The sequence below is a fragment of the Dromiciops gliroides genome, chromosome 2, assembly GCF_019393635.1.
Source record: "Dromiciops gliroides isolate mDroGli1 chromosome 2, mDroGli1.pri, whole genome shotgun sequence".
In the NCBI taxonomy this organism is placed as follows: domain Eukaryota; kingdom Metazoa; phylum Chordata; class Mammalia; order Microbiotheria; family Microbiotheriidae; genus Dromiciops; species Dromiciops gliroides.
This window is the reverse complement of record NC_057862.1, coordinates 30,887,224-30,909,647: the sequence shown is the minus strand read 5'-3', so window position 1 is coordinate 30,909,647 and position 22,424 is coordinate 30,887,224. Positions and strand designations below refer to the sequence as shown.

Sequence of the window (22,424 nt, the reverse complement as noted above, 5' to 3'; positions counted from 1 at the left end):
GGGACAACAGGTAACTTTTTGGTTCCTGCATGGTCTTTACTCCTTCCACTGGATCTCCTTATTTTGAAAGCTTTTCATTCTATGAAGCTTAAAGATTGTGCGTATTTGTTATAGGAATATATATTAAGACATTATTCTTAAATTTTTATGGATCAATAGGTCAAGTCTTGTTTGTGATAAAACCCCAGTTCCAGGACAGAGCATCTGTTGAATTGTTTTGTTTTGTTTTTAGTGAGGCAATTGGGGTTAAGTGACTTGCCCAGGGTCACACAGCTAGTAAGTATTAAGTGTCTGAGGCCGGATTTGAACTCAGGTACTCCTGACTCCAGGGCCGGTGCTCTATCCACTGAGCCACCTAGCTGCCCCTCATTTGTTGAATTGTTAAGGATATTTTACTATATGTATTTGTAGAATAAAGACTATTGTATGAGTTTATGAAAAATGATGAGCTTCTGAAGTAAAATTCTAGCCACCATGTCATGCCTTGCTAAATATTTAGTAAGTGCTACATTTTCCCAACCTGCACAGTTTCTATGCTTTCCTCCCATAATTAACATTTATCTGTAGGCTCAGTTGCCTTAAGGATAACCCATCTGTAGTTTGTGGTGCTGATGACGAATCCCAAATTGCCATCATAAAACCCTAAGTTTTTATTTGTAAGTATCTGCAAGAACAAGACATTTGTTTGCTGCTTCTTAGTTGACATATTGGTTGAGCTCCTATGTATGTTAGCCATGGGGGGTTCCTTTTGATTCCACTCTTGAATCTTGGCTATTTCATTGGCTCTAGGTGGAAGTTTGACAAATCCAGTGGAATGTATTAAATGTTAGCCTTTACTATTGCTTGGTTAAATGAAGTGTGTTCCAAAAGCATTTCAGTGAGTTTTTAACCTACTTATCACGTATTCTGGGACCTTTTGTCAATCCTCTTACTTTTTAGCAGCTGCCACCACTACCACCACCACCATTTATCATTATTTTCAGTACTTAGGAATCAAAAATAACTTTCGAACTCTTTCTATCATTTTTAACTTGCTCATAGCTCACTCCTGTTCGCTGATGACATTGTGATCATTGCATTAAATCCTAAAACACTACAGGGCCTCTGCAATAAAACCTACAAGCACTAAAAGGATTAGCTTAGAGATCCAGTCAAAGCCAACTGAATGAAGAAGAATGCATGTTGTCCAGCTTATGACACAGGTTTTCCAAAGGAAAGTGTAAAGATACGTATTGGACACAGGCATATTGCAGTGCAACATCAGTGGCAGCTTGCAGGAGAAATGAAGCAGAAAAGATTGGCTGGAAAAGGAGGTAAGCTAGTCATGTAGTAAGAGTGAGAGACAAGAGCGGAATGGGTTCCAATATCTGCAAAATATCAAAGACCTAGAAGAAAGCCTTCTATGGGTAGAGAGAGCCTTTACAGAGGACCTATGGAAAGATAGACAAGAAAGGCAGAGATGAGACCATGTGTCTTGGTTTGAATTTGTGCAGTTAAGGGCATCCTACAAGGATGAGAGCACAATCCAGCAAAGAATCAACAAATGTTAATGTGTGGCCCTGGTGATGGTGTGAGTGTGTGTGTGTGTGTGTATGTGTGTGTGTGTGTTCTTATAGGATCAGCCCAGGGAAGTCTGAAGACTCCTCCCCAGAAGGTTGGCCAGCAAAGGACAAAGGAATACTGTATGGTCCAAGTTAGCGGAAGGAATACATCCACTGATGAAACACAGGTCATTCAAGTATGGCGGCACCCTAAGAGGTTCATTATAGGGCTCAAAGGGAATATTTTACTGTGCTGGACTATAAACAAGTAAGAGAAAACCTGATACGGGGTTAGGATCACAGACAAAGTGCTAAGTGTGTCTCCAGTGATGCAATAGGGTGATCTTAAGAGATCTGTCACTCGATAAACCAGCTCCTGGCTCCTTTTCTCAGAAGGCATTCTGGGTTAAATGCCATCACTCTCTTAGCTCCAGCTTTCAACAGTTGTACTTGTTCAAAATAAATAAATCAGCATTCATTCCAAATCTCCAAACAAGAGCCAAAGGAGAAGCCCTATTTACTACCTGGGACAAGGCAGCTGTACTTTCTAGGCCCGGTGAGTAATTAAATTAATTATGCCTGTAAATTATGACAGATCATTTTTAAAAAACAAAATGGTTCACAAACATAAACTGGAGAGGACAGACAAATCATAATACTTTTTTGTAAAGTTATGGTTGCAAGGGTGGTAAAATGCAGGATGTGAAGTATCTGAAATGTGGGTCACTATTTTTGTTTCTCTGATAAGTCATATTAATTCACTCTGTGTCGGCAGTTGTGACATGTTCTGCTATGACTTTGTGGCACCGATAGAGGCTCTGTTGTTTGTTGTTTGTGGCTCCAACCTTCTGGAGGAAGCTGGGCTCTAGACTTTTGATCTGAATCATTTTTATAAGATGGCCCTAAATAGTGAGTCTGGGTTGCCATAATCAATCATTAAAATGTTTTGTCGTCTCTCGTTCTGAAGATGAGCCAGCTGAAAGGGCATATTTTACATACTATGTATGTATTACTTAGTGCTTCAAAAGTTTTGCAGCATCCCTTTAAAAATGTGTTATATATTTTTTTAAAAGAGGGGCAGATGTGAGTTATAGCTTGATCATTTCGCTTACCTGTGAGAATGAGTTGGTGTAAGTCGACCACGCAAGGGCAAACTCTGTACCATCAAGTGTCCAGAACAGCTAATTCTCCCCTAAGAAAGAGAGAATGAATGAGCACACTAATGAAAATTAGGGCCGTGCTGTACCTGGTTGTCTTCTATATGGCTTGGGGCTATTTAGTTTAGATTTCATTAATTGTTTTGGGGAAATGAAAATGCTGCAATATGCTTATGAAGAGCTCTTCCTAACACTTTTGTCCTTAGAAAAAGATCTAATTGTCATTATCCTGCCACCCACATTATGGCTATTAGACAGTCACAGCATAGCCAGGTTCTTGGCCTTCCCTACCTAGCTATAGATTGCTCTCCTCTTTAAAACAAATTTCAGCCTAAAGAAACACACAGGTCAAATCTGTAAACAACATTGGGAACAATATTTTGTAGCCTCTCTACATTTCTTCTTCTAGTAAGAGTTGAGCAACTATAAGATCATTTACATGGTTGTCATGTAATCTGGTAGAAGTTCAGTTATTCTGGCCAAATAGTTTGATCATTCATTCTTTGAAGAGTAAAAACAAATATATTATTATGATCGTTTTATGGAATTTTTTTTTCAATTAACTCAAAGAACTGGCACATCCAAGATTTTATCCAACTAACATAGAGGGAATATAGTAAATAAGTAACAGTAGAAGGAAAAGTAGCAGGATGTGTTGGAAAAAGCATGGAGCCTGGAATTAGGAGGGATTTGAGTTTCAATCCTGCCTCAGATGCCTACTAGTTAACGACTTCTCTTCTCTGAGCCTCAGATTCCTCAGCTATAAAAGAGTGATAACAGTAATTAGGTATATATGTATCACTGTATATGTTTATATCTAAAATGTATAATATAGTATATTAAACATATAGATAACACCTTCTCTATAGGCATTACATGCGTATGGATGTATATATGGATGGATGGATATAGCATTTTCTTCATAGCATTGCTGTAAGGATCAAATGAGATAAAAACCCACACAAGGGTCAAGCAACTTGTTCCTCACTCACTGGAGAAGCCGGAGGAGAATGGTAATGGAGAGCTGGTCTTGTAATGAGGTAGGATCTTTCACACGAGTCACACGAAGCCATGGTGTTCGCCTTCCTTTTTCTAATTTGTGCTGGATAACTAGGCAGTTTTGAAGGTTTCCCTCGAAATGAAATAAACACCTTTCCCTCTCTATGTTCAAGAGAATCAAAGTACCCGACTTTGGCTCAGGGATTGAAGAACTGCTTGAAAGTCTCTACCTGTGGGTTGGCAGCCATGATTGTGTAGTTTCCATCATCATTGCTGGTGGTTGAGTCAATGTGCAGAGAACATGTCCCATCCCCCCCTCTCTTCATCTTGCAGTGTTCGTTTCTTTTAGAAATTTGTTTTCCATCCTTGAACCAATAAACCTGAAGAGAGAGAGAACAAAAAATACATCCTTTGATGCCTGGGGAGAATGGTAAGGTGAGTTCAAGGACCCTAAGGAGGCAATTATCATCTCCATACAAATGGCCAATCTCTTAAAATAAGTGTATAGAATATGGATTCGATAAAATGCCAAACATTAAAATATGCCAGTTTTGTTTTATATATATGTATGTATGCTCCCACCCCCTTGTGACTGCCCTATTTTCTGCCCTTATTTTCAGAGTCTGGCTGGTTATAAGCTTCAGGAAGCAAGATTTCTTTCTGATGGATGAACGTTCCCTTACCTTTGGAACAGGTATCCCAACAATTTTGCAGGTGAATGTCACTGGAGAGCCTTCTGTGACCCGGAAATGCTTGAGTCTCTTGTCAAAGATGGGAGCTATGCATTTGCCTGTAGGGATTTCATCATGCTGGATTTCCTCATCGGATTCATCCACAGGGGTACGTTCTAAACGGAACTCTATTTCATTCATTAGCCTCTGCTCAAAGCTTGAAATCTTGTACTCCTGTTAAAAAAGCAAACTGGTTTCGATCTAAAGATTATTCCCTGAACACAAAGGAAACTGTCTGCATGATTTAGAGATGTGCATACCGAAGATGCTATGTCCTTATGTCAATGTTCTTTAGAATGAAGCCCCCATTGGTTAAGAAAATCTAAGTTAGCCACTACAATTTCATGGAAATCCCAGGCCTTCTCTCCCACTTTGGACCCTCAGGAGTCATGCTGGAAGGCCAGGGGGAGGGTTCCAGCACCACTCCTCCCACCCAAACTTACAGAATACTGACTTTTGCTCTGGGACATGAATCCCTAATGAGATTCCCAGCTGTATGGAGGGATTGAGGGGGGTGGTGGTATAGATTGAAGGTGAAATAAAATCATTACTATGTGCAAAAAACGACCCAATTTCAGAGGAATAGTCTGTTCTGAAGCCTTATGAAGTGTTCTTAAATACCTATATCCAGTTCCCTGGTAGATATCTCAAACTGGCTGTCCCATAGAGTTATTAAACTCAACATTTCCAAGACTGAACTCTCCTCCCCTCCCTTCACTGGACCAGGGGGTTGCAGTGTCAGAGGAGAGAAGGGGGCAGATGTGAGAGATGTCTGAAGACAGAAAAACAACATGACTTGAAAACAGATTGGACATGGATACTGTAACATAGTTACTGAACCATATTAGTACTAGCATTCTTGCTCTAAATGACACCAGGATATATCAACTGCAGAGTAATGGACAGATTACTCACAGGGTCTCTGTGGGAAAAGTAACTAATAGATTGGTTTCATGCTGATCCAGAAGGCAATAAGAAATTCCATTTCATGAAAGAGTTGGCCATCTCTTCTTGAAGTGTTCATTGTGAGGATAAGCAGAAGAGCCCAATAAGGATTACAGGGTTTTAGAACTGGAAGGAATCTCTGTGACCATCAGTCCAAACCAGAGGTGAAAGGAATCTCCCCCACAATAGACGTGACAAATAATTGTCCAACTTCTTCTGGAAGACCTCCAGGAGGGAGAACTCACTACTTCTTGAGGCAACCCATTCCAATCTTGGGCAGCTCACACTGTTAGGAATTTTCTCCCACCATCAGCCTACTTAAAGTACCGACATATTACAAGATATATGTTCCTATGTCTAATATATGAAAAAATTCACATATAACCAAACCTAGAGACTATGTGACATAAAGACTACAATACAAACATATTTACACACATGTGTGACACATGTGTACATATATGATTAAAGCTGATCCCCAATAACTAAGTGGCCAAAGTATATGAACAGTTCTCAAAAGAAGAATTACAAGCTATTAACAACCACACAAAACAACCCAGAGGCTTCACCTCGCACCCTGCAAATTGGAAAAAATAATAAAAGACAGGAATAATCAACATTGGAAGGTTAGTGGGAAGATTGGCATATTAGTGAATCTGTGATGGAGTCACACAACCATTATGAAAAACAATTTGGAATTATATAAAGAAACTGAAATGAACTGAACCCAGAGCCTACTAGGCATACACTCCAGTGAGGTTATTGGTAAGAAGAAAGTCCTTATATATGCCAAAATATTTATAGCAACACTTTTTGTGATAGGAAAGAATTAGAAATAGAATACATGTCTATTGACTGAGGAATGGTTAAACAAACTGTGGTGCATGGATATAATGGAATATTTCTGTGCAGTACGAAATAAAAATTAAGGTAACTCCAGAATTATACTTGATATTTGTCAGATTGGCAAAGTTGACAAAAAAGGAAAATCACAAATGTTGAGGGGCTGTGAGAAAAGACACAGTGGGTGCCCAACTGGTAGAGCTGTGAACTGGTCCAGCTATTCTGGAAACCAATTAGTAACTATACCCCCCAAATTAATACCAGTACTAGGCCTATATCCCAAAGAAATTTTTTTTAAAGATGAAAAGGACAAAAGAGGGAGGCGAGAGAGAGAAACTAGAAAAAAAATTAAATTAATTTTTAAAAAGATAATGAAGAAAGGAATGTAGGAAGGAAGGAAACAAATTCTCCTCTACTGAAATCTTGCACCTGTTCACTAAAATGAGAAGCCAATAAGAGAAGTAGCAATTGTTCTGATTACCCAATCTCATATATATGGGATGAAGGCACCTAAGTTGTTGTTATTATTTGTCTTTCATTCTTGAAGAGGACCATGATATCAGGGTGATGTCATGATCTGCAGTGACTTGGATTTTAAGTGAGGGAGGGCTGTGCAAGGTCACCAACCTCACTCTCTCCTCCAGAGCCATCTGGGTCCACTGGCAAGATATATATCAAGACAACTGGAGATGTTTAAGGCAATTGAGGTTAAGTGACTTGCCCAGAGTCACACAGCTAGTAAGTGTCTGAGGTGGGATTTGAATTCAAGTTCTCACAACTTCAGGGCCAGTCCTCTATCTGCTGTGCCACCTAGAAGCCCCTCCTAAGTATAATATTATCAAGGGAAAGCCTGAGTATTACATGATCTCCAAATGTGAAAAGCTCTTTTTTATCTGTTAGTTGCTTCAGATAAAACCACTTTAGACAAATGTTTCTTTCTTCTTTACTTCAAAAGTTCGCCACAACATATTCTCTTAATTGTCTGAAACATCTTTCCATCCATCCATCTATCCTTTTCCAAGGGGTGGCGGCAGTGGTGGGGGTCGGAGGTTGTCTTTTTTATATAGCACAACAGACACCATGATAAAGACTGTTCTATGTCATGCCCTGTTTCTTAACATTTCCCCCCAAATTATATCATCATCAAGGATTCCATGAAAACCGGAATCTTAGTTGCCTGTCATGGATTTGGTGGAGTTTTGTTACTTATATGCATGGCTCAAGCCACAATCTGAGGAAATTTCTATAATTGACCTTTTAGAAAGGGATAATATAGGGCTTGGGGTTTTTAGAAATGACCATGATGTAAAAACAAAAAAAAAATTAAAAAAAATAATGATGTAAAGTGTCCTGAAAACCTTTAAGTTCAACAAAAACACCAACTATGATTATTACAAGCCTCTGTATGGATATGAGATGGATATAAGGCATAGATCTTCAGATAGAAAGGGACCAGCTCATTTTTAAAACTCCTGTTACTAATTCTTGATTTCAGCCATAGGTTAACTTTGTAGTAAAGGATTATGAAGTCATTTTGAGTGTTTTCTTCAATTTCTATATTTCCAGGTCAGTTGGACAAAGCAGCCAACTGTCTGAATAAATGAAAGAAAAAGACCTACTTTGGCCTGAGTTAGGCAGGTGGGTACATCTAGACATAGAATAATTATGAGTATTGGGGGTGGTAATGATATAAAGTCAATGAGATTGTGTGCTAAAGATATGCTTGTGTTTTTGTAAGGTTCTCTTTCTCTTTCTCTGAGAGCCCTAAATGACATGGCTTGCACACAGGTCTAAATGTGTTGAGGCCGGGGTAGAAGGGAGGAAACAAATCTCTGAAATAGAAAGATCAGCATTGTAGAGGAAGGGGAAAGAGAAGTAATGTCATAAAAGTTGAGGGGATAGAACAATTTCAAGGAAAATGACCACAAACCTGGATATAGAAAAACAGGGCTCCAGGCCTAGTTTTGACACAGACCATGTGACTATGATTTAATTGCTCTATTTATAAAATAGAAGAAAACATTTATCCTTTTGCTTACTTCACACAGCTAGGAATAAAGTGGGATGTTACATGAGAAGCATACTCAGGTATGGAAAGTATAATTTTGCATCTATTCAACAATTTTAAGCAATTTTTAAAAGAGCCATGTTTTAAATAATGCCTAATGAAAGACTCTTCCAGAAATATTGTAGGGTGAAGGAAAACCAGAGAGCTTGCCATTTATTTCACAAACCTGGCATCATTTGTTACATTCATGCCAGAAACCTCTATGTAAAATTTCCAAGTAGTTTATCAGTCTATCTTCTGGAAATGAAATAAGCACTATAAAGGTCTAATATCTGGAAGATATAGGGAATTAATTCAAATATATAAAAACAAGTTTCCCCCGTGCAAAAATGGTCAAAGGACACGAACATTCAGTTCTCCAAAAACAAGAAAAGAAAGTTATCAGCAGTGTCAGGGACAGGGGCTAGACCTGTGATTTCATTAGTATAGGGCAGAACATGAACACAGGTGTTCCTGGCTTCTCTGTCCATTATATGATACTGCCTCTCAAGTTATCAACCACCATATTGAGAGAAAAGACCACATTTGGACTCTTCTCAGATCCCTAAAGGCAGAGAGTGAGTCTGGTTTCAGGCCCTACAGCTTTGTGGCCCCAAACCTCCCAGCAGGGGGCCTCTCAGCACATGGGACTCTGAGGAACTGAAGCTCCTGGGCCTTAGGCTGGAAAAGGGCCTGAAGAAGGGTCTGGGTTTTGTGGGAGTTCACTTTGCTGCGCTGGAGGTGATCCCCATGTGACTTGGAGCTCAAGCCCCAACTTGAGTTTTGTTTTGTTTTGAAAGGTTTTGATTACACAAGCACTGTTTAGTGGGGAATGGGGACATTCTTACTCCAGCATAGGGTTGGAGCCTAGTGCCACAATCTGATTGGTCAAACCCCAAGTCAGATTTTCTTTCTTGAAGAGTTATATAGTAAACACAATATTGTTGTGAGGAGGAGCTGCCACTCTTGCCCAGAATAGGTTGAGGCCTGGTTTGTAGTTTGTAAAATCTGATTGTTCAACTGGTACCACCTGACTAGTTTCTAGCACTGTGATTGGTCCACTCGGTACAATCTGATTGGTTGTTATTGTTATGCCCTATGTTGATAGGCAGTGGTATGTAAATGAGGAACAGTAAAATACCTTAATGTGATTGATGAGAGGGGGCCCCTTGAGGGGTATAAATAGAGGTGAGGGACCTCACTTTCAGTGCACTCTCCAGCACATTCAGAAGCGTGCCCATCTTCCCTAAGATGAATAAAGAAGCCTTCACCCACCAACTGCTGCCAGCTTGAATTCTTTGAGCGGCGACCTGCTAGCAACGCTAGAGCTGCCAACATTTGAGCTGCAACACTAGGACTGCTAACACTAGAGCTGCACAACAGTATTTGAGCTGTTAGCTGCGTTTCTAACAATATGAAAAAAAAAATCATGAACAAAAAGAAAAATTAAAATTAAAATAACTCTGATGCTTTACCCCACAGACATAAGATTTGCAAAGCTGAGGAAAAAAAGGGACAATAAAGAAGAGGCTATGGAAGAGCAGGCACATTGGCGCAACATTGCTGGGGTTATAAAAAAAAAAGAAATTAAAGAGAATTCAAGCTGTTTAGGTATAAAACTGTATCTTGAAGACAAACCTAAAAAAAAAAATCATAATGTGAAAATCAAGTGAAAAAGTCCTCTGTTCATTTATTTGATAAGCAGATTTGTGAAGGGCCAGAAGAGGTAGGAAAATGTATATAAATCAGTTTCCTTTTAAGGTTACACACATTCAACAGAAGAAAACAACAACAGAGAACTGGTCTAATACAGAATACACAAGGGCACTTTTGCTTAAGATCTTGTTAAGAGCTTCAGAGAAAAGAGTTCATCCCATTGGGATATGGTTAAAGTGAACCTTTACCTCATGGGCATTAGGTTCTAGAGTCCAGCTTGCCAGGCAGAAAGCAAAATCACCCTTGAAAACCTCTTAAACTGATGACTAAGGACAGTACTGAATCTTTAAACAGCAATGGCAGAAAAAGGGCCAGGGTCTCCAGAAAAGAAGCTGTTCAAGATCAGAGAGCAAATGGCTTTTTGCTATGGCAACAACTGAACCTACATTTTATTTTTCCTTCTACATATTGAAGTTATTAGTCCGGAGAGAAATAGGAATTGGGACTTCTGTTCGGATAGAAGAAAACCAAACCAGAGAAAGATAACTGGTAGGAAAACTGATGGTGGAGGGTGGGTGGGGAGGGGGAGTTCTATTGCAAAAGCTTCCCACATGCATGATTATCATGGAGGGTTGTGATACCACCACTTAAGAGTTTCTTTTTCCTGTTTCACCTGGAGGTGAAGAGATGACATCAGAAAATGAAAGGGGATAGATACCCAGGGTGCTTTTTGTAGACTGGAAATGCTAGAAAGAGCAATTATGGTTGTCTTCATTCCCTTGACCAGCCTGCATTTAGAAATATCTCTAGCACAGGTAAAAGGTTTACACTACACGGGAAGGGAGAGCGAGGGAAGAGCAGATTCAACTATGATCCTTTGCATAACCTTGAGCAAGTCACTTTCCTCTCTCTAGGCCTCAGTTTCCTTATCTGTAAAATGAGATTGAATTTTATGGTCTTAAAGTTTTTTTCCAGTGTTATAAGAAATCTTGGTGCAGGCTTAGCTCTGGTCAATAAGGCAAACTTGGGAGAGAAGACCAAAAGACTTTATTAGCACCCAAAGCAATTTCCATGTAAGGGTAAAACAATCTGGATTCCATGAGGAGATGGGATTAGTGTCACCTCAGCTCCTCCCCTATGACAGCCTCACAGGGGGATGGGATGAGGGCTAAAGAGATGGGATGAGTGCACATGCTAACTGCCCTCTCCTAACAGCTGGCTGCCCACGTCCCCAAAGGTCAAGCAAGGTTAAAAAGTGGGGTGGCTTGGACTGACTCTGCACCAGTGCCTGCCTCTACATCTCCACATCTCCCATCTCACATGCCACCAGTCACTAGGCATATGCTCATTGAGTAGAATGGCTGGTTGTCATTCCTGCCCTAGAAAATAATTCTGTCTGTGTGTGTCTCTGTTTCTCTGTTTCTCCCTTCTTTCCCTCTCTTCTTCCTCTCCCTCCTCCTCTTCCTCTCTATCATTCCCCGGTGGTTAAGTGGTCAAAGGTGATAAACAGAAGAATCACAAGCTGTTGATAAGTGTATGAAAGATTCTCCTCCAGATTACTAATAACAAGAGATGAGCAACTCAAAATAATTCTTAGGCTTCTCTGTACATCCAGCAAAATGGCAAGATGACAAAAGACAGAAACAGGCAATGCTGAAAGAGCTTCAGAAGGACAGGGATGCCTATGCATTGTTGGGGAAACTGCAAATTTGTCCAACTCCTTTGGAAAGTGATTTGGAATTTTAAAAAGAAAATGACTAGAACATCCATTCTCTTGGACACAGAGATCCCCCTGCCAGACACACAGCCCAGGGAAGACAAAGATGGCACACTTTTTTCATGTCTTATATATGATAACATTTTTTACAGCAGCACTTTTTGTAGTGTAAAAGAACTCAAAGCAAGATAGCTACCCATCGATTGGGAAAGGTAATAGAATACTATTCACCTGTAAGAAATGAGGGCTAGAGGGGCAGCTAGGTAGCACAGTGGATAAAGAACCAGCCCTGGATTCAGGAGTACCTGAGTTCAAATCCGGCCTCAGACACTTGACACTTACTAGCTGTGTGACCCTGGGAAAGTCACTTAACCCCAATTGCCCCACAAAACAAAAAAAAAAAAGCAAAAAACCCCAAACAAACAAACAAAAAAGAAATGAGGGCTACAAATACAGGAAAACATGGGAAGACAAAGTACACAATAAAGGTCAAATCCAGCCTCAGACACATACTAGATATGTGACTCCGAGGAAGTCACTTAACCTCTCTCTGTCTCAGTTTCCTCATCTGTAAAATGAGGATAATAACAGCACCTACCTTGCAGGGTTGTTGTGAGGATCAAATGAGATATCTGTAAAATGTTTTGCAAACTTTAAAATGCAATATAAATGCTAACTATGATGAGGATGATGTGTTCTTTGATTTGGTAGAACTGTTCTTCTTCCTCTTTCTTTTTTTATTCTTTGTTATAAAAGATGGCTCTCTGGGAGGGATATATTGGGAAATTAACATAATAATTTTTTTTTTCAGAAAAAGAAACCAGCGGGGGCAGCTAGGTGTCACAGTGGATAGAGCACCGGCCCTGGAGTCAGGAGTACCTGAGTTCAAATCCGGCCTCAGACACTTAACACTTACTAGCTGTGTGACCCTGGGCAAGTCACTTAACCTGAATTGCCTCACTTAAAAAAAAAGAAAGAAAGAAAGAAAGAAACCAGTGACCAAAACCACAAGATAAGCACTTTTGGGGGGGGTGTGTGTGAGGCAATTGGGGTTAAGTGACTTGCCCAGGGTCACACAGCTAGTAAGTGTCAAGTGTCTGAGGCCAGATTTGAACTCAGGTACTCCTGAATCCAGGGCCGGTGCTTCTACATCTAATTGCCCCAATATAAGCACTTTACTTTAATCACATTAGGCTCAGTCAGTGAATGGCACAGTACACTGAAAACCACAATGGGGTAAGACAAGTCCTTAAACCCCCTGCCCATCCAATAGGAGGATGGGTATTGGGCTAGATATGCAGAAAGGTCCTACTGGGTTTTGATTATTGAAATGATTGGACATCAAAGTGTTTCTAATAAGAGATTGTTGGGATAAACCAAGACGAAGAGTGTTAGTTCCATGGGAAAAGAAATGAACTTTCTTCTTTCCATAACTTATTCTATGCTAGACATGCATAACATTTGCCTGTAAAGTTTTAATGAATTTATTATTTGGTCAGTCAAAAATGTAAACTGAGGAATTCTTCTGGTAGTCTCAGTTCAGGTTAGATTCTGCCTTCTAATATTTTCTTCCCTGAAGTCAGACAAATGTTCTGGATAAACAAAGGCAGAATTCAGTCCCTATGTTCCCAGACTGATGTTTTAAAGGGCTGAAATGCCAATCAACCATCTGGCTCCAAAATAACATAAAGCTGAAGGAGTTATTCCTCTGTTCTCTGAGTTCACTTTTGGCCAATGATAACTCTCCCCCAGGATATCTTTAAGAGGACCTGGCTCTACAATTCCTTGCTTACAAATTGGACAAATACAAGCTTAAACATTCAACTGTGCACAAGTCTGTTCCCCCAAACAGGGCTGCCAATGCTCTTACCTGCTGGCTTGATCGGATATCACTGAAATGCACTTTTTTTTCCAAGTCCTGAATCATTGTAGCTTTATTTTCACGAATATGCTCATCTGTCACTAGCTGAGGAGACTTTAGATTTTTCTTTATCACTCCCTGGGATGACCTGCAAAAGAAATCCATAGTTAACATAGCAATGAAAAGTATTGGCCTATTATGAAAGGACTACATAAAATCAGGGTGACTCAAATAAAAGCAGCAGGCTGAATAAGACCCAACTAGTGTTCTTAATGTTAAATTTAATATATCCTACCTTCATAAAGGTGTACATTATAAAGTATAAATGCTTCATACTGTGTCTTCATTCAGTTGCCAAAGTGATATTCCAGAAGTACAGGTCTGACCATGTCCTTCCCCTTTTAAATAAAAACCAGTGGCTTCCTATTACTTCTAGAATCAACTATGAACTCCTCTGGCATTTAAAGACTTTTACAACCTGGCTGCTAACTACCTTTCTACCCTTAACATCTATTATACCCCTTCAAACAAGTCTAGCCAAACTAACCTTCCTGCTGTATCTCCTGTCATGAAATTTCATCTATTTCCATGCCTTTGCCCAGGGTGTCCCCTACACCTAAAAGGTACTTTCTTCCCGCTTCTGCCTCTTAAAATCACTACTTTCCTTCAAAGCTCAGCTCAAAACCCACCTCATCTTTCTTTTTTTCTTTCTTTTTTTTTGCAGGGCAATGAGGATTAAGTGACTTGCCCAGGGTCACACAGCTAGTAAGTGTCAAGTGTCTGAGGTCGGATTTGAACTCAGGTCCTCCTGAATTCAGGGCTGGTGCTTTATCCACTTAGACACCTAACTGCCCTCCTCCCCTACTTCATCTTTCTTAATCCCCCTTAGCTGCTAATTCCACTTCCCCAAAATTACCTTGTATTAATTTTGTATATACACATGCTTGTGTCCATGATCTATCTCATTATAGAATGTAAGTTCCTTGAGGGCAGAGACTATTTCATTCCTGTGTTTGTATCCTGGATGGCTTGGCATAGTAGTGCATTGCAGGCCCTTAATAAATGCTTATTGTTTTATTCTTTCACTCATTCAACAAGTGTTTAGGAAATGATTCCAGTTTGCAGAGGGAGAGTACCATACTAACACTATATGGTGGTGGAATAATTGAATGTATGTATTCTTTTTGTGTGCCTGGAACATAGTAAATACTCAATAAATGTTTTAAAATTAATTGGGTAAGAATTCATCTATGTGCACGGCTGGTTTCCTAAACTAGACTTCACACTCTTCTTGGTCAGAGACCTTCCCTTCCACCTGTCACAGATACTCAGAAGGTATTTGTAGCTTGGGCAGTGATACAGGGAGTAGCAAGAAGAGATTAAAAATAGCAGAGGGAGAGACCAGCTCCTACAGGAAGCCTTCCCTAAGCCCTCTTAAGTTCAGTGCTTTCCCTGGGGGGTTAATACCTATTTATTCTGTACATAGCCCATTTATGTGTTTGTTTACATGTTATTTCTGGGGGGCAGCTAGGTGTCGCAGTAGATAGAGCACCAGCCCTGAATTCAGGAGGATCCGAGTTCAAATCCGACCTCAGACACTTAACACTTACTAGCTGTGTGACCCTGGGCAAGTCACTTAACCCCAATTGCCTCACCCCCCCCCAAAAAACAAATACATGTTGTTTCTGCCTTTAGATTGTAAACTCCTTGAAGGCAGCTATTTAGCCTCTTTCTGTATCCTCAGCTCTTAGCAGGGTGCTGTCTGATGCTGGCCATGGGGTTTTCTTGGTTTGCCATTTCCTTCTCCAGCTCATTTTACAGATGAGGAAACTGAGGCACACAGGGTGAAGATGTGATTTCCCCAGGGCCACGAAGCTAGTAGGTGTCTGAGGCTGCGTTTGAACTCAGGTCTTCCTGACTTCAGGCCCAGCTTTCACGCACTGAGCCATCATCGAGCTTCCTCCCTACAGGTAGGGGTCGCGTGGACAGATATTGACTAGAGGTAAAGCCGGTTCCAGCCCAGAGAGTTTTGACAACCCACGTGAACCCGGAGGCGGGTCTCTCTCCTCATTGGCGGAGAGGTGCTCGGCCCCGCCTAGGAGAGACGGCCCCATCAGCTCTTCCTCGGTCTGCAGCTCTTCCTGGAGTTGGGAGGCGGGAGGGCGGAAAGGCCCGCCCCCGCCACACACACCCCTCCCCCCCACCCCCTCCCTCGGTGCAACTGGACCACCGAGCCGCCTCCGAGTCCTGGTGCCCTCCGGGAACTGACACTTCATGCGAGCCGAGACCGGCCAGGAGACCGGGCTCTCCTGGGCGGCTCTGTCCCCGCTCTCAGCCAATGAGGAGAGAGGCCCGCCTCCGGGGGCTGGGGAGCCAATGAAAGCACGCACCGAGGCCTCGCTTCCGCGGGTGTCGCCGAGGGCGGAGCTGTAGATACCAGCCAATCCTGCCTTCGGCCTGAGGCGTCTCTCCCCGTGAAGCGTGTCAGGGTCTCACACGTGGGGCTGCGGGCCCTTCCTCCCCCTCAGGCCCGTTCTCTGGGGTGTCTCCTCACTTTGTTGACCGGGGTTCGGGCTGAAGTCTGGGAGGGCCCAGTCCCCCGAGTCTGGCCCCCGGGCGCGTGGGCCCCACCTCCGCCACGTCTGCGCCTTGCGCTCTTCGGTGTGCCTTGTGCCGCCCGAGCTGCCACAGCACGTGGGCTTCAGAACGGGAGCGACCGCAGGCACCTTCAGGGTGTCGCGGCCCCAAAGGCCCCGCTTCTGTCGGCGGGAAGCCTCGGGAAGGGGCCAGGCCGACGCACATTCGTAGAGGGCCCCACTGAGATGCGTTTGCAATGAACGAAGTACGTGGCCATTCTTGGGCCGCCGAGACCCGGGACCTTCCGAGTCTTCCTCGAGGTCCGGCTAAATGTAGCGTCATCATCTGTGGTTTCAGTCAGACCCCCCCCCCCCTCGGCGTGATGACACCTTCGAATTTCTTTGCTCCCTGTCTCCCCACAGACCGAGACCCTTCGGGACAAGCGAGGGGCACCTTCGGTACTGAAAAAGTCCTTGTTAATTGGCTGACTGTGCCTGAAAGGAGCAGGACCGGGCTGCCCTGAGCTCCTCCCGGGCCCTTAAGCGCAGAGTGGGGTCCCCTCCCCTCCCCGCTCCCTTCTCCTCCCCTCTCCCTTCCCCGCACTCACACAGAGGGCGCGCTCCGCGGGAGGCCCATGGCGTTGGTGGCCGGCGTGGCCGGGAGCGAAGGCAGCACGGAACTGAGGAAGGCCACCGGGTTCTGGATTCGGCTCGTAGGAGACACGGCTGTAGCTGGGGACACACAGCGGGGCTGGAAGTGGTTCCCGCTGGAGACGGCGAATGCGAGCGGGGGCGGAGCGGGGTCCGGGGCGCCGGCCAAGGGCGGCTCATTTGGGTTGGTCGAAGCCGCGAGGACTCTAGTCTGCCCTGAGCCGTGGGGGCCCAAAAGGCTCTCCTTGCTCGCCGTCCTCTGCATGGCCGGAGGGGCAGACGCGGGCGGATTCGGAGACGGGAAGAACGGTTTGGGCCGCGGGAAGGTGAAGGCCTGTGGCCGGGGGCCCTTGGTCTGTTTGCACGGAGCAGCGGAGTTGGTTGTGCTCAGATTGAGAGGAGATGAGGAAGAGGGGAAGTGCAGCTGCTGCTGCTCCAGTAACACCTGGTTGTGGAGCTGTTGTAACTGACTGGAATCACTGCGAACAAAACATATCGGGAGAGAAAGACAAGCAGTTACCGCGTGCTCAGAGAGCGCGGCCATAGGCCATCGATGCATCGATGATTGAGGATGCATATGATGGGGGCGGGGAGGACGGGGCAAGACCGACCCTGTGGCGCAGCTCCGACCGGTTGGCCACTACCTAACCTTGACGAGTTGGGGTTTTGGTTTTTCCCTTCAGAATGGAACAGAGGAGGCTAGTTTTTCTTTAGTTACAGTTTTCATTACTACCTCCTACTGGTATCCTTCCAAAGCGGGATCCGTGACCTCAGAAGAAGCCGATCAGGCATACAGTGTTCTCTGAGCCTGAATATAGATAGACTCATCAGAGACCACTCCCTACAAAAACCTCAAGGCACTTGAGCAGCTCAGTGACAGATGCATGAGTCACCCTCAGGAGAACACACACTGCACGCTCCTTTCTGGAGACTTCCCAGAAACAGGTGGTGCACCAGCGGGTTATGCTGACACACATGGGGAGGACCCCGAACATCCTATTTGTGCTGCTCCTCCGGAACTGGAACCAAACCTGAATCCTCTGTCTCCCTCGCCCTTCCCTCTCTATTCCCTCCCTCCCTCTGTCTCTCTGCATTTATTCCCTTTGCATCTTCAATGTGAAGAGCAGGCTCAAATCCTGCTGCATTGCTGCTTTTGCGTAATATTCACGCAGTAATTGTATTACATTCTCCTGACCCAAATGACTACAGGTTACCTTTCTTTTTTCTTTTCTTTTTTTTTTGGGGGGGGGGGAGCGGAGCAATGGGAGTTAAGTAACTTGCCCAGGGTCACACAGCTAGTAAGTGTCAAGTGTGTGAGGCCGGTTTTGAACTCAAGTACTCCTGGATCCAGGGCCAGTGCTTTATCCACTGAGCCACCTAGCTGCCCCCTACAGGTTACCTTTCCACTTGTGATTGTACTGCATTGCCTTCAACCCTGTCTGTGCTAAATATTACTGGAAAGAGCCAGTTACTACACCTCATGGGAGCTGTTGTTTTGAAAATCAATTTAGTGTAATCCAAAGGGTTTTTTTTGTTTTTCTCCACTAGACTTACATTGAAAACATATTTTTAATTAAAAACGTTAGGATCTTTCCTGCTTTTAGAAATATTAATTTGGAAACTGACTATAAAATACTCTTTGGTATAATTTTCTGAGAATAAGCTTCCCTGTCAGAATAAATAGATTCATTATTTTCAAATGTTGAAGACATAATGAATAAGCCCATATGTGAATTTTTTTTTTTGGTGCAAGATCAGCTGTAGGTAAAATTGAGAATTAGATGATTTCTTCCCACCACCCTGTAACTTCTAGTTCTGAGCCCTTTAGTAAGTACTCTCCTTCCGATTCACTTTAGGCACCCAGTCCTCTCATGGACCCCCCCCCCCCTTCCTCTTCACTTCTCCTTAAGAAAGGGGTGGAAATTTATTCATACTCAAGTACAAATGATTGATAATAGTATAAAATGTTATACACTAAAAGGGATCAAAGCCTTGTAAACAGAATGATGGAAATCCAGAAATCATCCACTGAGTATAGGAAGGATTTGGCAAGTGACAGAGAACCTTCCTGATGATGCCTTTGAAATTATAGGCAACTGCTTATCCTACTGTGTAGACTGACCCTATATCTGTTTATCCTCACCTCAGTCCAGACATTCTAGATGGCACTGCCTGACTTAATCTTGGATAAGCCCTTGTTACAAAAAGTGGGGGGAGAAGGGGGAGGCGGTAACATGGTATGACAATTTGTTTAGATGAATTTACTTTTATTGCCAAGGTTTGGCCTTAACCTGTTTTTTATTAATATAGTTTTGGGCACTAATGCTAAAATTTGGTTCATTTCACTAAAACTCCAAACCAACCCTTTAAGTATATGGCAGGGTCTTCTTTTACTTTTAGAGACTTAGATGCCAAATTCTTTACTTGAAATCATGTCAAATGAGCATTTTTAATCCAAAATGGGTAAAACAGCTCTAAGTTTTATTCTTTTAGTCTTAAAATTCTAGGGAACTTATTCTGAATATTTACAACTATTTTGCATTTGAAGAAGTGGGAAAGACAAGACTAAAGTTGAATCACAAATTTTCTGAGAAGAGTTACTGTTAACTGTTAACCTAACCTAACCTTTAGTTCAAATTGAAGAGGAGCTGGCTGCTATTTCTGGAGCAGCCTATTTTAAGGGTGACTACATTAATGATACAAAACCATGTCTAGTGGTGACATGAATGCAGGATAGCCTATTCAAAACAAACCCTAGTTAATCAAGTGTAATCTGTTTCAAACACATGATGCAGGGCAGCTACTGGAGGCATTGTGTGTCATCTTGAGCATAGTAGACACATGATAAAATCTTGTTGATTGATTGATGGGAGATACTTTATAAAGATCACGAGGGTCTGTTTCTTCGATATTCTATCCTGTAACATGCCACCAAAATGTTTGTCCATAAGCCCTGAAATCTTGGGCAAGGCCTAAAAGAAATCAGCCTGTAGGCAAGAATTTAAGTTAAAATGGATATGAAGGACAACCTTGGCATTTTACTTCTTTAGTTATTGATTCTTACTCAGAACTGATGCATCATTACTGAGATATTGGTAAGTGTCGGATCCTGGAAGGATCCAGGAAATGTTTGCACCTATTTGCAAGGTTGTTAAAAGATGATTTAGGGGGAGCTAGGTGGCACAGTAGATGGAGAACAGGCCCTGGAGTCAGGAGGACCTGAGTTCAAATCCAGCCTCAGACACTTCACACTTACTAGCTGTGTGACCCTGGGCAAGTCACTTAACCCCAATTGCCTCACCAAAAAAAAAAAAAAGGTAATTTAGTCCAACTGTTCGGAAGTTCACTTAAGCTAGTAGAACTGGTACCGACATTTCCACATTACAGTCACTAGTTATGGCCATAGAAACACAATGATCCTCTTGTTGGCAGTGTGGAAACCAGCACCCTACATTTCAGACTATAGGATGGAAAGAATTTAGCTGCAAAAGGATGGAATGCCTGGTATTCAAGATGCTTCCTCTTTTACATCGGTGAAAAGATGGTAGTGTTTTGTGTTTCTTTTGCCCTTCTCAAAAACATATTTTTCATCCCTGAGGAACTAAAAAACTTTACAAATTGTATCTTAGGCTTATTTTTCCTTATCCTTGTCAGAGAAAAGGGAGTATATTTTTCATTTATAGGAAACTGAGAAACAGGTAACACGTAGGTCTCCTAATGAGAATAGCTTTTTTGCACTTGTTGGATAATACTACAAACGATTACGTTTCTCCCCAGAGAGTTTTTTTTTTTTTTTAGAAGAATGGATGGTGCTTTAAAGTGTAGGTGCATAAATAGGTCAGGAGTATTAAATCTCTGGCAGGCAGAAGGACAACTATGCCCCCAGTGCTTTGAGGCCTGGGCTAATATACTCACTGAGTTCAGAAAGCACATTCCTCCTATGCCCTCTGGAAGCTCATAATAGCAAGACTAACCAATAGCTTTCTAATTCCAGAAACCTAAGATTCTCTACCAGTCACTTTTTCCTTTTTCCAGTATCCTCAATAGATCTATCCTTTACCACAAAGAAAAATGCTCAGAAAACAGAGGCATCTTCTGATTTCTATTCATTGTCAGCCAAGAGTTAGATTGTGTCAAAGAAGTTGATTGTTCATTCATGAGGCATTAAGGCACTAAGAGTTAACAAGAATTAACCATGTGAATCATAAAACATCAGAGCTAGAAGCGACCAGAGAGATCATCTAGTTCTTCTTCCTCATTATACAGATAAGGAAACTCTGGTCCCCTTAAAATTATTCAAAGGCCTAAGGCCACATATTGGAGACATAAGGGTTGGGCCCAGGTTCCTTTCACTCCAGCATTCCTGGGTCAGTGAATTCCTTTTCCTTTTTTTTCCGAGACGCATATTCAGTCTAGGAGTGTGCTTGCATACAACTTTTTACTGTTAGTAGATTTCATCATTTTAGCAAACAGGCCATATTCCATAGATTACATTTCGTAACTGGTATTCCATGAAGAGGGTTTTATTGGGGAATAGCTTTCGGCCTTATTCATGTTGCAGTCTCGTTAAATTTTGATCTGATGATGTTGCTGAGGAATTTATCATGTTATTTTGGAAAAGGTAACATGAAATGTAAGCAGCGAGCCTCCCAGAAAGATAACAAATAGGGGCTAGAGTCTCTTAGTGATAAATGGTTTTATTCTCCTTTAGCTCCTTTCAGATAAAAGTTAAGCTATATGGGGGGCAGCTAGGTGGCGCAGTGGATAAAGCACTGGCCCTGGATTCAGGAGTACCTGACTTCAAATCTGGCCTCAGACACTTGACGCTTACTAGCTGTGTGACCCTGGGCAAGTCACTTAACTCCCATTGCCCCACCAAAAAAAAAAAAAGTTAAGCTATATGGTTCTTGGGTTTGTTATTTGTTTAATTTCAAAAGGCATATTAGTTCCTACTTTGTTGCATTATAGGTTCTGGAGGGGTCAAAATTTTCCTTAAAAATTATATACATTAAATATTTCTGGTTTAGTATTCATGCAGGTTTCATATGGAATGCTAATTAGGCCAATGAGACTAAAGGACTCATGGACATAATGCTCTTACATATTAGATTCACATGGAGAAAACGGCTTCATGGCCATAGACTACAGCTAAAATTGTGGCAGAGGACCTTGCAAATGTGATCTTTTCATTCTGAGGAAGGCAGAGTAAGAGTAGAGAAAAAAGCCTAGTGAAAACATCAAAACCACTGGAAGCTGAGAATGGGCAACATATTTGTATATGGAGAATATACTGTTACCACTTTTTATTCTCTGCCACCTCCCCCAAGATTAAGAGGAGTAGCAGAGCCTAGGTCTCATAAATATACTGATCAGAGCTGGATTTCCAGCAGCTAGGTGGTAGATAGAGTGCTGGGCCCGGAGTTAGGAAGATCTGACTCCAAGTCTAGCCTTGGATACTTATTAGCTGTATGACCTTGGGCAAGTCACTTAACATCCATTTGCCTCAGCTTCCTCATCTGTAAAATGGGGTTAATAGCAGCACCTACCTCCCAAGATTGTTGTGAGGATCAAATGAGATAATATTGCAAAGCACTCAGCACAGTGCCTGGCACAAAGAAGGTGCTATGTAAACACTTATTCCCCTTCGTTCTCTTCCCTTGGTAGCAGGGAGCCACCATTTAAGCTATGTTTTGAGGGGTG

At 42.3% G+C, this 22,424-nt stretch overlaps 1 protein-coding gene across 3 annotated transcripts in view; it reads right to left on the bottom strand.

Annotated features, from left to right (window-relative positions):
* Positions 1 to 22,424, bottom strand: part of MYPN (myopalladin) — a 109,250-nt gene that overhangs the window by 20,711 nt on the left and 66,115 nt on the right. For all 3 annotated transcript variants that reach the window (XR_006354972.1, XM_043987932.1, XM_043987933.1), the window contains exons 13-17: positions 16,682 to 17,203; positions 13,507 to 13,645; positions 4,381 to 4,602; positions 3,928 to 4,077; positions 2,654 to 2,733 (exon numbers count right to left, since the gene is read on the bottom strand). Coding sequence is in view for 2 of the 3 variants with exons in the window: in XM_043987932.1 (XP_043843867.1) it covers positions 2,654 to 2,733; positions 3,928 to 4,077; positions 4,381 to 4,602; positions 13,507 to 13,645; positions 16,682 to 17,203 (1,113 nt within the window). In the remaining variant the exon portion in view is untranslated. The remainder of the gene's footprint in view (positions 1 to 2,653; positions 2,734 to 3,927; positions 4,078 to 4,380; positions 4,603 to 13,506; positions 13,646 to 16,681; positions 17,204 to 22,424) is intronic.